General features: G+C 44.1%; 2 protein-coding genes and 1 pseudogene across 3 annotated transcripts; 1 reads left to right on the plus strand and 2 right to left on the minus strand.

Annotated features, from left to right (window-relative positions):
* Positions 1 to 2,256: 2,256 nt before the first annotated feature.
* On the plus strand, positions 2,257 to 3,696 carry LOC125507654. Its single transcript, XM_048672165.1, has one exon. The coding sequence runs from the start codon at positions 2,257 to 2,259 to the stop codon at positions 3,694 to 3,696; it is 1,440 nt and encodes a 479-aa protein (XP_048528122.1).
* Positions 3,697 to 8,934: 5,238 nt separating this feature from the next.
* LOC125506550 lies at positions 8,935 to 13,575 on the minus strand. 2 transcript variants are annotated; one of them, XM_048671341.1, is made up of 2 exons: positions 12,228 to 13,575; positions 8,935 to 8,956 (listed from the first exon to the last, which is right to left on the minus strand). In XM_048671341.1, exon 1 carries the CDS (start codon positions 13,514 to 13,516, stop codon positions 12,278 to 12,280), a length of 1,239 nt encoding a protein of 412 aa, XP_048527298.1. In that variant the 5' UTR covers positions 13,517 to 13,575; the 3' UTR covers positions 8,935 to 8,956; positions 12,228 to 12,277. The 2 variants fall into 2 exon arrangements, with proteins under 2 accessions (XP_048527298.1, XP_048527297.1); XM_048671340.1 differs by lacking the exon at positions 8,935 to 8,956 and adding an exon at positions 11,013 to 11,368 and having other exon boundaries at positions 12,228 to 13,574.
* Positions 9,800 to 10,744, minus strand: LOC125507655 (annotated as a pseudogene).
* Positions 13,576 to 14,888: the final 1,313 nt, after the last annotated feature.

Raw genomic sequence — 14,888 nt, forward strand, 5'->3', positions numbered from 1 at the left:
CTAAAATGGCATATGGCCATGTGCTCTGTCCTACTGTTGTAGTATTTGAACAGTATCAACAACTAATCCTATCGACGGTGGTAGATTACACGGTTACGTTACGTGCTGATCAGCAAAGCTGCAGTACGATAATCAATATAACTCAAAGCTACTTGAGGGGATATACAGGCAAAACAAAACCAATTCTTGTAAATACATCAGTAGTCATAGTACCGTATTTCATCAAGGCACCAACTGCTTAATATCATGACAAGTCACACTACTCGGATTTTATTCCTGAAGATATCAACATGAGCATAGAGATGGAGAAAAATGAACAGTCAGTTCCTTAGTACTATTAGGTTTCTACTACATCAAGGCACTAACTGCCTAAATATCATGAACTGAATACAGGTACAATAAGTCACTAATAAGCCACCAAATATGAAATTTTATTTAAGCACTCAGCACAAGCTAAATCATGCTGTTAGACTTCAAGAAGCGCATGCTCAAGCTAGTGCAATACAAAAAAATGACAATTCAGAAGTATTCCTAGTAAATAGCATGTGTATCGGAGGATTCTGGTTAGAAACACCGCACATATTTTAGAAATTCCATTTTACTCATATTTTATTAAACTACTTTCAAGATTCTTTGATATCTAGTATTCCCGAAGGCATTAACTAAATTAATTTGCGAAAAAAATGCAACTTATAGCAGTCACAACTAAGCCACCAAAAATATATATGCATAACATGACATTACATAACAAAGTTTAGTAAAAAAATGGCTGCACTACAAGTACGGGCCAAAGAACGCGCTAAGCGCGGCGAAGTCGCCGACGTCGCCGCCATCCCCGCCGTCGTCCTCATTGTCCTTCTCCTCCTTGACGTGGCCGCCCCGTCTGGACCCCTGCCCGGCGTCGCCCTGGCGGACCGGCGGCGGCGGCGCGTCGTCGTCGCTGTCGTCATCGAGGACGACGACGCCTCCCTCGTCGCGGCCACGGCGCGAGCAGCGAACTGCTCGTAGGCGCGGCACTGGTGCTCCAGCTCCGTCCGCACCCAATCTTCGCGCGCCCACTTCAAGGCCGCTGCGTCGTCGAGCTCCTCCGTCACCCCACCGGCGAGCCCTGGCTCCGGCTTCACGACGGCGAGCCCCGGCTCCGTCTTCGGTTATCTCCGCGTGCCTCGGTTTTCTTATGTAGTTACTTTGTGATAATCATAGCAATGATATTGTCCTTCCAAACCTGGAAAAGAAGTGTTTTTACAAGAGTAGACAACTGCCTTGGTTGAGGAGCTCCTTCTTGATGAAGAATATGTACGCATAGCTTGTATGCACTCTTAGTAGTTCCCGTTCAAGTTATGGGGGGGTTTGGAGAATAATGTTTGCTGCCTAAACATCAAAGAGAGAGTAAACAAGATTTTCATTCCAAGATTTATGGTTAGGTTACCATAGATCTTTCAAATTGGAGGGATAAATGTAAGGCTGGTGCTGAATTATGTGATGATGATAAAAAGAGCTCCAAATAGAACACCATGGGGGAACTCCATATCAATACATTACCCTCGACAAGTTGATAGAAAGAGTTAGAGTAAAGCATAGGGCAAACTTTAATAATGGCAGTCCAAAAGGAAGATTTGTGGACATTAGGCCTAGCTCTCCAAATGGAGGTGTCATGGAAGTATTTAGCTTTGAGAACTCTGGCCATAAGACTTTCAAGGCATTATGCAATTCTCCAAGCTGCAGAGAGGATTAGGCTTGGATGTTCCTTATTCCTAACCCACCATCCCTTTTAGGAGTGCAAATACCCTTCCAAGCTCTCAGGCATAAAGTTTTGCCTTTCCGCCAAAAGTTTCTTATAATAGCATCTAATTTGGCAATCAGTTTTCTGGGCAGCTGAAGATTTGTCATGTAGTACATCGAAATAGAAACAAAGACGAAATTAATAAGAATTAGGCCCTGTTCAGTGTCCCGGAGCTGGTGGAGCTACAGTTCAAATTGACGGAGCTTCATTTTCCTCGCTCCGCAGATTCCGGGAGTTGGTGGATTACCAGACAGGGTCCTAATCTTGCAGCATGAGAAACCTCTTCCTCACATGTCCCTAATAAAGTTAAAAAAAAACTTGATGGGCCTTTCCAGCGCATGACATAATTTAGACCACTTGTGTACATGGGCTGAAAGCGTTGAAGCATCTCATGGACTTGGGCCGGCCAAGCGTCAAGTATACAGCAGAACCAACCAAGCAGCCAGGGCTCCAGAATCTCCATCACTCCGGCAATGGCGGCAGTGGCTTTGCCACCAGCTAAACCTCCGTCGATCTCGTCCACGACCATGACCACCACCACCACCACCACCGCTACCGCCGCCGACGGAACCACCACCACAACCCTAATCGCCTCCGCCGCCGGTGGCACCACTGCCATCACAACCACCACCACGATCAAAACCACCTCCGCCGCCGATGGCACCACCACCATCACAACCACAACCATCACCACCACCGCACCACCAACCACCTCTGCTGTCGCCACCACCACCGTATCCTCCCTCGGACAGGACCAGCTTGTCGAGATCTTCCTCCGCCTGCCCAACCTGCCGGCCCTCATCCGCGCCGCGCTCACCTGCCGCTCCTGGCTCGGCGCCGTCCGCTCCTCCCCGTCCTTCCGCCGCCTCTTCCGCGTCCTCCACCGGACGCCCCCCATCGGCCTCTTCCTCAACATCGACGGCGCTGCCACCCCCTCCTTCGTCCCCCTCCGCCGCTCAGATCCGGAGGTCACCGCCGCCCTCCGCCGCGGCGACTTCTTCCTCACCTCCCTCCCAGTGAAGGCCGGCACGTTAACGACCTGGGGTGTCATGGACTGCCGCGACGGTTACATCCTCCTATGGAACAAGCTCGATAGGCCGTCAGTGGACAAGCCCTCCGTCGCCGTCGTGAACCCCATGACCTGGGCCGTGGACATCATCCCGTTGCCCGGCAATGTCAAGGCTGGGAAACGTCGCAATTTCGCCTTCCTTGGTTTCCACCTGCTGTGCTCCGATGAGAAGCCCTCGTCCTTCGGCGTCGTCTGTGTCTGCGGGGATAAGCTAAGGGTTCGTCTCGCCGTCTTCTCGTCCGAGACGTGGGATTGGGTTGTCCACCCGTGGGTGGAAATCTATGGACGCAAGAATCTAAAGTTTGGTTCTGGCACACTCGTGGATGGGTCTGTTTACTGGCCTTTCCATGGCGAAGGGCGCATGATAAGGATCGACACTGCGACCATGGATATCACATCTGTGGATCTACCCCCGCAGGTGACGGTGGAGGGGTGCAATTTCATGGCTGGGGAGACCAAGGATGCCCAACTCTGCATTGTCTATGCATCTGATGATTTTGCTCTTCATGTTTGGACCCGCGGTGTGGATGGTGATGGGATTGAGATTTGGATGCCGCAGAAGACAATTGGTCTGAGTGAAATTGATAGGATCACTATGGACCTGGAGGGCGACCTCGAAGTCGTGCAGGTTAGGTCTGGATGCGTGTACTTGTCCACAACATGCATGACACCCGTTGGTACATTCCGCTGCTGGTTCTTCTCCCTTTCACTGGAGACAATGGAGCTTGAGTTACTGGTCGAGGGATGCTTTGATGGGGGTGCCTGTCCGTATATTATGGCCTGGCCTCCTTGTTTGGTTGGTGATGATGGGAGCATCGGACATGAAGTTGAAGGTTCTCAATGAAGCCTGCAGTTGTTTATCATAGGAGGCAATTTATGGAAGTTTATGGGTATGAGGTAATCTTTATTATTTACTTTGTTGATGCAAAATAATATCTAATTGGCATTGAAAACTGGAATATCATTCCTTTGTATCTTAAGTAATGGTTAATCACATTAGAAAGCTTTAGATGCTTTAAAATTATTGGTTCAGTTCTGCAGTTAGTGAATTTGATGGAAGATCAGATTTTCGTCTACTGCAAACTTTCTGTGGGATACTGCTATGTTACATTTGCAGCTAGGACTAATTTGTTTCTACAGTTTGTGTTTGTCCTTTATTTGGAGAAAAACGGGACTGCTAGTTCTGGAAAGTAATTATAATATTCTGAACTTTCAGATGTGCATAAAGTTCGAAAAATGAAATTTTGATATGCACCAGTGATTCTAACAAGATTCCCTGTATACGAATTACTTTTTTTGTAACTGCATAATCTCTTAAGTTTGGAGGATCTTTTTTCAGCCTTGTTTGTTCTTTATTGTGCGCACAACTAGTAATATGCTTATCTGTTATTTTTCTTCTGAATATGTTCCCACCTTACTTTTGTGGTGGCTCAGTTGCGACTTGTTATACTTGTATTTCAGTTTACAATGTTAGCCAGCTGGCCCCTTACTTGACTAGATATCAGAGAGTTTTGAAAGTAGTTGCCGTTTGTTGCATTATTTCTTCATCTGCTGTTTACTGTTTTGCTCTATTTTAACTGCTACCAGTTTATGTTCAGTCATAAAAAAATGTCAAGCGTCAACTATGTTCAGTTTCTTTGGAGTATAAGATCACCTTATTTGCAAGAAAGTTGTTGTGTTTTTTTTAATTTTTGTTTAGAAGAGTGAATTGCACAAGTTGCATACTGAAACATTGCACCAAAGGGTAGAATTTACACAGACTAACACTGTGTTTTTGTGATGCAAAATAGTAGCAGGGGAGATTGGTGTTTTTTGGCGAAGAGCAGGGGAACCTGCGGATGGGTGGGCGTGCAACTGCATAGGAATGCATTTCTGTTCACTGCTCATGTGAAGTTGGGAATCAGCATGATGATGGATTTGTAGAAAGAGTGTATTGCCTAGATTGTGGTCAATGCTCAGAATGATGTAGTGAGTCTGTTGCTTTGCCAATTGCAATGAAGTGTAGTGTCATGCCAGAACGTTCAATAACTGATCATCTCTCTCCTTTTCGATTATTTAAGAGCCTTCAGTATGCTGCATTCAGATGCACCATTTTGCGGCAAAGAACCAGGTTCAAGTGAGTAGTGATTTCACTGGCAGAGATGTGAATTTTGAATGGAAATTCCAGCACCTATGAATCTTTGGTAGGTGGCGTGTTACCAGCTGGGAAACAAGTAGAAATAGTTTTGGTTTCCTTGATGTGCCGAAAATCAGAAAATAAAAAATATGCACCTCGCTTTTGTGGCGACTTGCTATACTTGTATTCAGTTTGCGATATTAAGCAGTTGATGGGCTAGATATCTAATACTCCAGTGCAGAAAAGAAGCCTCGAGGAATTGTGATGCTCCAGTCCAGTCCAGTGTCTGCCCCCAACTAGCCAGGACGCTGTTGCTTCTGTCTTGCAAGTAACCGGTCAAAAAGACGGCATTTCTACACAATGGCGCTAGAGCAGCAACAAGCAGTGCCTGCAAAAGGGTCTTGTGTAAATTGGACTAGTACTCTTTTGATGCGATGAATGAATGAATGGTTCATGATGTAGATCCTGATGCCGACCCAGAGCGTGCAGTCTGAAGCTGCTTTCAGAAAGACCGACTCTACTCTAGGCGGCTAGCTAATTAACTGAGCTGCAAACATTTTCAGAATGTGAAAAATGCCACACCGGAATGTTGTGGTAAATCGTCACGTCTCGAAAGATTTGTGTGCTCTGCCGCGGCTCTTTGGTCCGACGTCCAACGCCACACCGGAATGTTGTGGTAAATCATCACGTCTCGAAAGATTTGTGTGCTCTGCCGCGGCTCTTTGGTCCGACGTCCAACGCCACACCGGAATGTTGTGGTAAATCATCACGTCTCAAAAGATTTGTGTCCACTTTATGCAATTTTTTTGCCATGTAGTTGGGTAAACTTATATCAGTAGTTCAGTATAGCTAGTTCTTACTCATTTGCTATGAAAAAGTAGTTTTAAATTTTAATACAATGATAATTCATTCAAACATCAATACGTGCTTCTGACAAAAATCCCATACTGCATACGTGCTTCTGACAAATATCATGGATGTATCAAGTCACGTTTTAGTATTAGATACATCCGTATCTAGACAAATCTAAGACAAGAATTTTGGAATGGAGGGAGTACTAGCATTTGTTAATGTGATGTGTGGATTGTTGATAGGATTTTTCTTGTCTTCTGTTTTTGGTTACACAATATATTCATTTTTAAAGATGTCTTAGTTATTCTTTGTTGCATGCCCAGCTAATGACATAAAAATTGGCTTCTACTCCCTACGTATCAAAATATAAGACATTTTCTAGGCTAGTTTAGCCTAGAAAAACGTCTTGTATTTTGGTACGGAGGTAGTAAGTGCTTAACTATTTGGGATATGTTTCTCATGAAACTTTCGTGGTGGCTTAGCAATGACTTGTAATTTCAACTCAAAGTGTTAAGTAGTTGGTGCCCGATTAATAGTATTGCAAGTACATAGTTTCTTCTTTTTTGCGTCCTAGCTGCTGCACCGTGAATCCTGCATGTATCCTCGTTCCTCGCCCTTGCTGCAAGAGACCTGTTCCGTTTTTCTGATGAATCAGCATATTTCTGGGAAGAGAATCAGCATGCGGTAAGTTGAATGACTTGTTGGAACTTGTAAAGAACTGCTAGTGCCAAACATTTTCCGACATTGCATGCAATGCCTAATCATGGATGTAATCTGAGCTAATCCTTGGATATGAAATATGATACGAAATTTGAGGCCAGTTACAATACTCAATCACCATGAAAGGAGATCCTAATCAAGGTTGGTAGCCAACATAAGACACTAACCGTTGAATCGGACAAGTACGAGTGCTGATATCTCTGTGACCGACCTCACCTCGTGATAAGAGCATTGTTGGAGCATATCGATCTTCATACTAGTAATATTTCATATCATTGGCATTCACATTCTGGAAAGTCGGTCTTTCTTAAAGCATACATTCTGGGTCATCATACATTCTGAAGCATTGCAACAGAAGAGTACAAGAGTTCAGACAGACCCTTTGCAAGTTGAGGCGCCGGCGCTGCACCTTGATGCTATAGCTAGCAGCCTCGTGCTCTATCATGGAGAAATGCCTCGATGATCGCCAGGGCCAGGAGTGGCGCTCCCTTCAGAACTGGTGCCGTGTATCATCAGATGTGCTAACGAGGAGCTCTGGGTGTCGAGGCCTGAACTGGGGTGGTTTCACACCCCTAGAATATAAGGTGTTTCTTATTAATAAAATGGCCGCATGCATCTTTCTGATGCAGAGGCCGGGGGATAACCTACTTTTCGAAAAAAAAAGGGCAAGGTGTTTGTTTGCCTGGACTCGATCGGTGTCGGGCCAAGACCAAGACCACTGTAGTACCCCCTCCAACCTGTTAAGGCGTTCAATCATCTGAGTGCGCGCATGTTTTTGGTGGCCACACCCTTTATGTGGCATCCATAGGCACCAAACAAACAAACTTGCCCATGTGCTATGAGCCTATGAGTTAAGTGGGATATGGCCATGTGCCCTGTCCTACTGTTGTAGTATTTGAACAGAATGAACAACTAATCCTATCGCGTTAAAGAGTGGTAGATTATAGGGTTACGTTACATGTTGATCAGCAAATCAATACGATAATCGATATAACTCAAAGCTACTTGAGGGAATACACAGGCAAAACAAAACCAATTCTTGTAAATACATCGGTCACATGACATGGATTCCGTTCCTAATAAAGATATAACATGACCATAGAGAATGGGAAGAATGAACAATAAGTTTTATAGTACAAGCCACCAACTGCCTAATATCATGACAAGTCACAGTACTCGGATTTTATTCCTCAAGATAAGCATATAGAGATGCAGAAAAATGAACAGTCAGTTCCTTAGTATTAGGTTTCTAGTCCATCAAAGCACTAACTGCCTAAATATCATGAACTCAATACAAGTATAATAAGTCACCAAATATGAAATTTTTAGTTAAGCACTCAGTACAAGCTAAATCATGCTGTTAGCTGGGCATATGCAGCAGAAACAACCAAACTTCAAGAAGCCCATGCTCAAGCTAGTACAATTAAAAAAAATGACAATTCATAAGTATTCCTAGTAAATATTATGTGTACTGGAGGATTCTGGTTACAAGCAGAGACACATATTTACAAATTCCATTTTACTCATATTCTATTATTACCACTACTTCCATGATTCTTTCATATCTAGTACTAGTATTCCCCAAGGCATCAACTCCTTAATTAAAATTGCGAACCAAAATGCAACTTATAGCAAGTCACAACTAAGACACCAAAAATATATATATGCATAACAAGCCACAAGCAAGTTGTTATCACACAATTAGCAGATCTTACTAGTAAAAGGTAGTATGTATTAAGGGAATTCTTGTTAGTAGCACAGATGCGTGTCCAACGATTCAATTTATTCAAAGATTATTATAATTAATTTTCCAGGCACAAAAGTAGAAACTAGGAGCCCTGGTTTCTCTCTAGAAATAAAGAACACAAATTGGTTACTGAGCCCTAGCAGCCGATGCAACATAGCAGTATTCCACAAAAAGTATGCAGCAGAAGGAAATTTACACTTCCATAAAACGAGCTCCGAAAGGAATGCGCTCTCCGCCTATATATCTGAACTCATAGGTGAGAGTTCCCTGAAATAAATCTCCGCGAGTGAAATCACTACTCCCCTGAACCCATCTACTAATCATTCTGAAACCATCGCCACAAAATGTTGTGTTTGAATACAACATCCAGAAGGTTCAACTCACCATATCACTGAATGTTCTGAAACGACAGCAGATTACACTGTTCATGGCAATTGGCAAAGCAGCAGACTCACTATATCATTTCGAGCATTCACCACTCACTACCTGAGTCAATCTGGCAATACATACTTTCTACAAACCGATCAAATCAAATGCATCTGGTCTGGTTCCCAACTTTACACCATCAGTCAACATAAATGCATTCGACGCCGAGCACACGACTTTGCAGTTACCGGTCCGCCCACAGGTTCTCCTCCTCTTCGCCAAAAAACGCAAATCTCCCTGCTGCTGTTGCGTCACAAAAGCAGCGTGTTAATCTACATCAAATCAGCGTCTTACTCTTGGGCAAATTCTACCCTTTGGTGCGATGATTCAGGATGCAACTTGTGCAATTCTGTTCTTCCAAAAATATAACTAGGAAACGCACCAAGTTTCTTGCACCAAGGGGTAGAATTTGCACAAGATTAATGATTAAGACGCAAGATTAAGGTGGTCCTATACTCCGAAGAAACTGAGTACAGTTGACTCGACACTTCCAAAATCAGCTTTCTTGCAACAAGGTGATCTTATACGACAATTTTCTGAAAAACTGAACATAAATTGCAGGTAATATAGAAATTAGGTCGGTAGCATACTAAAAAATAATTAAGCACTTAAAAGCTTATTTACATTATTAGCCGCGCGCACTAACAAAGAACAACAAAAGTTGAAAGACAAGAGAATCTGCAGCCTAAAAGATGAAGAGATTGTGCAGCAAAAAGAACTAGAATTGTATCGATAACAGCTGCATATCTGAAAGTTGATTTCATTCAGAGTTTATTATAATTACTTTCCAGAACTAGCTGTCCTGTGTTTTTCTCTATATAAATGAAAAACACAAACAAAAAAAATTAAACGATGGGGCCTGGCAGCAAATAAAACATAGCAGTATTCCATAGAAAGTTTGCAGCAGATGAAAATCCAATCTTCAATAAAATTCATTAGCTCCAGAACTATACCAACGGTTATCAGGCATCTAAAGATTTCTATGAGCATAACCATTGCGTAGGAAGGATACAAAGGCACGATCTTCCAGTTTTCAATGCCAACTAAGTAGATATAATTTTGCGTCAACAAAGTAAGTAATTTATAATGCTAATTAAGCTCATACCTGCAAATTTGCATTAATTTCCTCATATAAGACGAACAAGTGCAGATTTCAGTGAGAAGCTTCAACTTCATGCCCAGTGCTGCTCCCATCACAACCAATCAAACAAGGAGGCCATGCCATAACGTACGGATAGGCACAGTCCCCAAATGTCCCGTGGATGAGCGACTCAATCTTGATGGTCTCCAATGAAAGGGATAAGAACCAGCAGCGGAGTATGCCAACAGGGGTAATACATTTCATGGACAAGTAGACATATCCAGACCTAACTTGCACAACCCTAAGGTGGCCCAGCCAGCCCTGAGTTACCCGACCAATTTCTTCACTCAAAGAGAGTATGTTCTGCGGCACCCAAATCCCAATTCCATCACCATCTACACCACGGATCCAAACATGGAGGAGGAAGTCATCATGAGATGCATAGACAATGCATAGGTGACCATCCTTAGTCTCCCCAGCCTTGTAATTGCACCTCAAAACGTCCACCTGCAAGGGTAGATCCACATTGGTGACCTCCATGGTGGCTGTGTTGATCCTTATCATGCGGTGTTCGCCATGGAAAGGCCAGTAAATGGAACCATGGACTAGCATGCCAGCATTGTACTTGAGGTTGTTGTCACCACCGATTTCAACCCATGGGTGGATAGCCCAGTGCCCCAATCCCATGTCTCCGACGAGAAGACGGCAGCACGAACCCTAGACACGTCGACGCAGACACAGACCACCCGGAACGACCAGGGGTTCTCCTCACAAGACAGCAGACGCGAACCAAGCCAGGCGAAACCACGGAGACACCCTTCCCTGGCATCCTCGGGCAACGGGATGATGTCCACGGCCCAGGTCATGGGGTTCACGGCAGCAACGGACATCATGTTCCAGTTCCACAGGAGGATGTAACCGTCGCGACAGTCCACGATGCCCCAGCCCATGGGATTGGGCCATGTATACGTGATAGCCCGAATAAATTATGAAAAATATATCCTTTTCACGGAAATTATGAAAATTAATGTAACAATGGATATATGGATATTCATTTGGTATTATTTATATATACATATTTTTTATATATGTTTGGTCAAACATAAAAGGTATTGGTTTTTGTAACTCAATTTACACGCCATCTATCTCGGGAAGAAGGGAGCATATAGCAATGGGAGATTTTCTAAAAGCAAAAGAAAAAAACACAGTGGGAGATCTTCTCAACAAAAGAAATTGCAGTGAAACTTTGCCATATAATGTTCTGCTACTTGAATATAACATACTGAAACTTGAACTCGATTAAATAACCGGAGAAGAGATAAAAGGTTCAGTTGCTGAATGTTCTAAAATGATAGGCAGACTCACGGTATCATTCTGGGCACTGGCCACTACTCGAGGCAATACATTGCAAAAGCAAGTATCCTTTGTACAAATCTATCACAACAAATGCAGTTGATTCCCAACTTTCCTCATGAGCAGCCACCAGAAATAATGCATTTCGATGCCAAGCACAACGACGACTTGCCACCCACAGATTCCCCTCCTCTTTCGCAAAAACGCAAATATCCCTGCTGCTGTTGCATCACAAAAGCAGTGTGTTAATCTTGTGTGAGTTCCTACTCGGTGCACTGCTTCAGGATGTAACTTGTGCAATTCTACTCTGCTATCTCTATACTTGGAAGAAACTGAACATGGTTGACACTTGCATTTTAAAAATCTGAACGTAAATTGCAGTAAATGTAGAACAAAACAGTAGCACCGAGATGCAGAAAGAATGCAGCAAACAATAACTACTTTCAGAACTCTCCGATATCTAGTCAAGGGAACAACTGGCTAACATTGTGAACTGAAATACAAGTATAACAAGTCGCAACTAAGCTACCATAAAAATTAGGTCGGGAACATATCCCTAAGAAGAAGAAGAGGCAAATAGTTGAGCACTTAAAAGCCAATTTCTTATTTTATGTGCGCACAACAAAGAACAGCAAAGGTTGAAAAACATATCCTCAAAAATTAAGAGGTTGTGCAGTGGAAGAAAAATGGAAAACAAGAAAATTTGCATCCTCAAAGATGAAGGGATTGTGATGTACAAAAAAAGTAATATGCATAAAGGGATTCTTGTTAGAGTCACAGATGCATATCTGAAGTTAATTATATTCAAAGATTATTATAATTACTTTCCAGAGCTAGCACTGCTGTGCTTTTCTCTCAATAAATGAGAGAACACAAACACAAACAGTAGGAACAAATTGGTCAATGGGGCCTAGCAGGAAATGCAACATCTTCTAGCAGAATTTTACCAATAGTTTGAAATCATCTAAAGGTTTCTAGGCATAACCATCAAGATAGAATAGCACGATCTTCCAATTTTCAATGTCAACCAGATATTATTTTGCATCATCAGAAAAGTAATTAATAGTGGTAAACTCATACCGGAAAAATCCCATTCATTCATTTCCTCGTACGGCAAACAAGTGCAGACTTCAGCAAGAAGCTTCAACTTCATGTCCAGTGCTCCCATCATCACCAATCAAACAAGGAGGCCAGGCCATATGATACGGAAAGGCACAGTCATCAAATGTGCCGTGGATTAGTAACTCGATCTCCATGGTCTCCAATGAAAGGTAGAAGAACCAGGTGCGCTGTGTGCCAGCATTAGTCATGCGTGTCATGGAGAAGTAGACACATCCAGACCTCACTTGCACAACCCTGACTTGGCCCTCCAAGCCCCGAGTGACCCGATCAATTTCCGCACCCAAAGAGAGCATGTTCTGCCGCACCCAAATCCCAATTCCATCACCGCCCACACTACGGATCCAAACATGGAGGCGAAAATCATCGGATGCACGGACAATGCAGAGTTCTCCATCCTTGGTATCCCCAACGATGAAATCGTCTTGCCAGTAATCAATAGTTGTGTGTGAGGGTAGATCCACAGAGGAGGCAGTGTTGATCTTGATAATGCGTCCTTCGGCATAGAAAGGCCAGTAAACTGAACCGTCCACCATCGTGCCTGCACCGTACTTGAGGCTGTTTTCACCACCGATCTCCACCCATGGGTGGACGGCCCAACCCCTTGTATCCGACGAGAAGACGGCAGCACGAACCCTAGAGACGTCGGCGCAGAGGCAGACCACACGGAACGACCGGGGATTCTCGTCGGAAGTCAGCAGGTGGAAACCAAGGAAGCCGAAATCGCTGAGACTCCCATCCGCGACATCATCGGGGAAGGAGATGACGTCCACAGCCCAGGTCATGGGGTTCACCACAGCCACGGCCCAGAGAGTATTCCATAGGAGGACGTAACCGTCGCGGCAGTCCGTGACAGTCCAGGCGTCGTCCAGCGGGAGGGAGGTGAGGAAGAAGTCGCCACGGCGGAGGGCGGCGGTGACGACGGGATCCGAGCGGCGCAGGGGTGCGAAGGAGGGGGCGGTGTCGTCGTCCACTTTGAGGAAGATCCCGAGGAGGGGCGCTGGGTGAAGGGCTCGGAAGAGGCGGCGGAAGGACGGGGAGGAGCGGACGGCGCAGAGCCATGGGCGGCAGGTGAGCGCGGCGCGGACGAGATCCGGGAGGTTGGGCAGGCGGAGGAAGATGTCGAGAAGTTGGTCTTGGCCGAGGGAGGATATGGTGGTGGTCCCGTCGGCGGCGGTGGCGAGGGCAGTGGTGGAGGGGATGGACGGAGGTTTCGCTGCTGGCGGCGGCGGCAGCGGCTCGCTGGACATTGCTGGAGAGTGGGTGGATGGAGATTCTGGATCCCTCTGGCTGGTCGGCTACTTGTGTATAGTACGCATGGCCCAAGCCCATTATATATAGGCTTAATGCTTTGAGCACATGTACGCAATAGTCCAAGACTCCAAGTAGCCCATGCTTTGGAATTAAACAGAGTTTTTTTGTGTGCACCTAGTACTACTATAAAAAAAATATAGGTTATAGGTTTTTATATCAGTTACTCAAAAAAAAACTCCTAGCAGTTACTCAAAAAAAAAAAACTACTATATAACAGTGATAGATTTTCCTGAAGAATAAAGAACAATGGGAGATTTTCTCAAAAAATAACAGTGAGAGATGGATTTTTATGGGATGAATATATAATCAGGTCATGATAAGAAAATCAAACAAGAAGGGTACTCGCATGTTAAATTTTAGGGGCACACAATATCCCGAAAAGTAAGGAAACAAGTGCGACTATAAATTAAGTTTTCTGTTCCTCACATCATTGTGTTTTCTTGTGTCATGAAATAAACACAATACTTACAACCTCTATGTTGCTTTGGGATGCTGTGTTGTCAGTAATAGAATACAAAGTACTCTATAAGACTAATATGATAATATTGATATACTATCAAATATGGGGTTGATATTTTTACAATTTGGATCCCATCACAATCCAGTCGACACATATGCCAAGTTCTGTGTGTGATCATATATTCGCACGCACAACAACGATCACACAGTCGATCTTCATCTTACACACGGAGCAACATATAAGGTGCTTTGAGAGGCAGGCAGAGCCACTGCTAAATTACCTAAGGTGCAGTAGTACTTGAAGATTATTTCTTGATGGAGAGGGTGGATCACCCCCTTCATAGAACACCCCCTTTACTCAACTTCTTCGGTACCATAAGATTGGTAGAAGCTCATGAACCTCAAAGTGAATTCTGCGATGGTTTTAGTTAGGGTCGTCTATTTCGGTAGGCTACAGTTCAGAAGTCAACCGAATAGAAAAACATGTACCTTCAATCTTCATGAAGTATTGTATGGCTTCCCCTTGGTCATGGCCTTCCACGACAAACTGTTCTATACTGATATCCAAAGTTTCATCTTTAGATCTGTATTCTTTGTGTTGCTCTTTCTGAAACTTGTAGCCTGCACACTGCTCAAGGCACAAGCAAGCAGAGAAACAACACAAACATCAATATATGCTACATGGTAGTCTAGTTGGGAGATGAAAAGTAACTATCACACCACAGTGGAGATGCTTGTTCATCAGTATATGCTCACATGGTCAATGCATAGCCTCATGGTGATGCCCCATGTGCCATGTAGGATTGGATGTCAGGGAAAGTGGGTTTGGATAGGGAAGCGGGATCCTCT

This window comes from Triticum urartu, chromosome 5, assembly GCF_003073215.2.
Source record: "Triticum urartu cultivar G1812 chromosome 5, Tu2.1, whole genome shotgun sequence".
Lineage (NCBI taxonomy): Eukaryota > Viridiplantae > Streptophyta > Magnoliopsida > Poales > Poaceae > Triticum > Triticum urartu.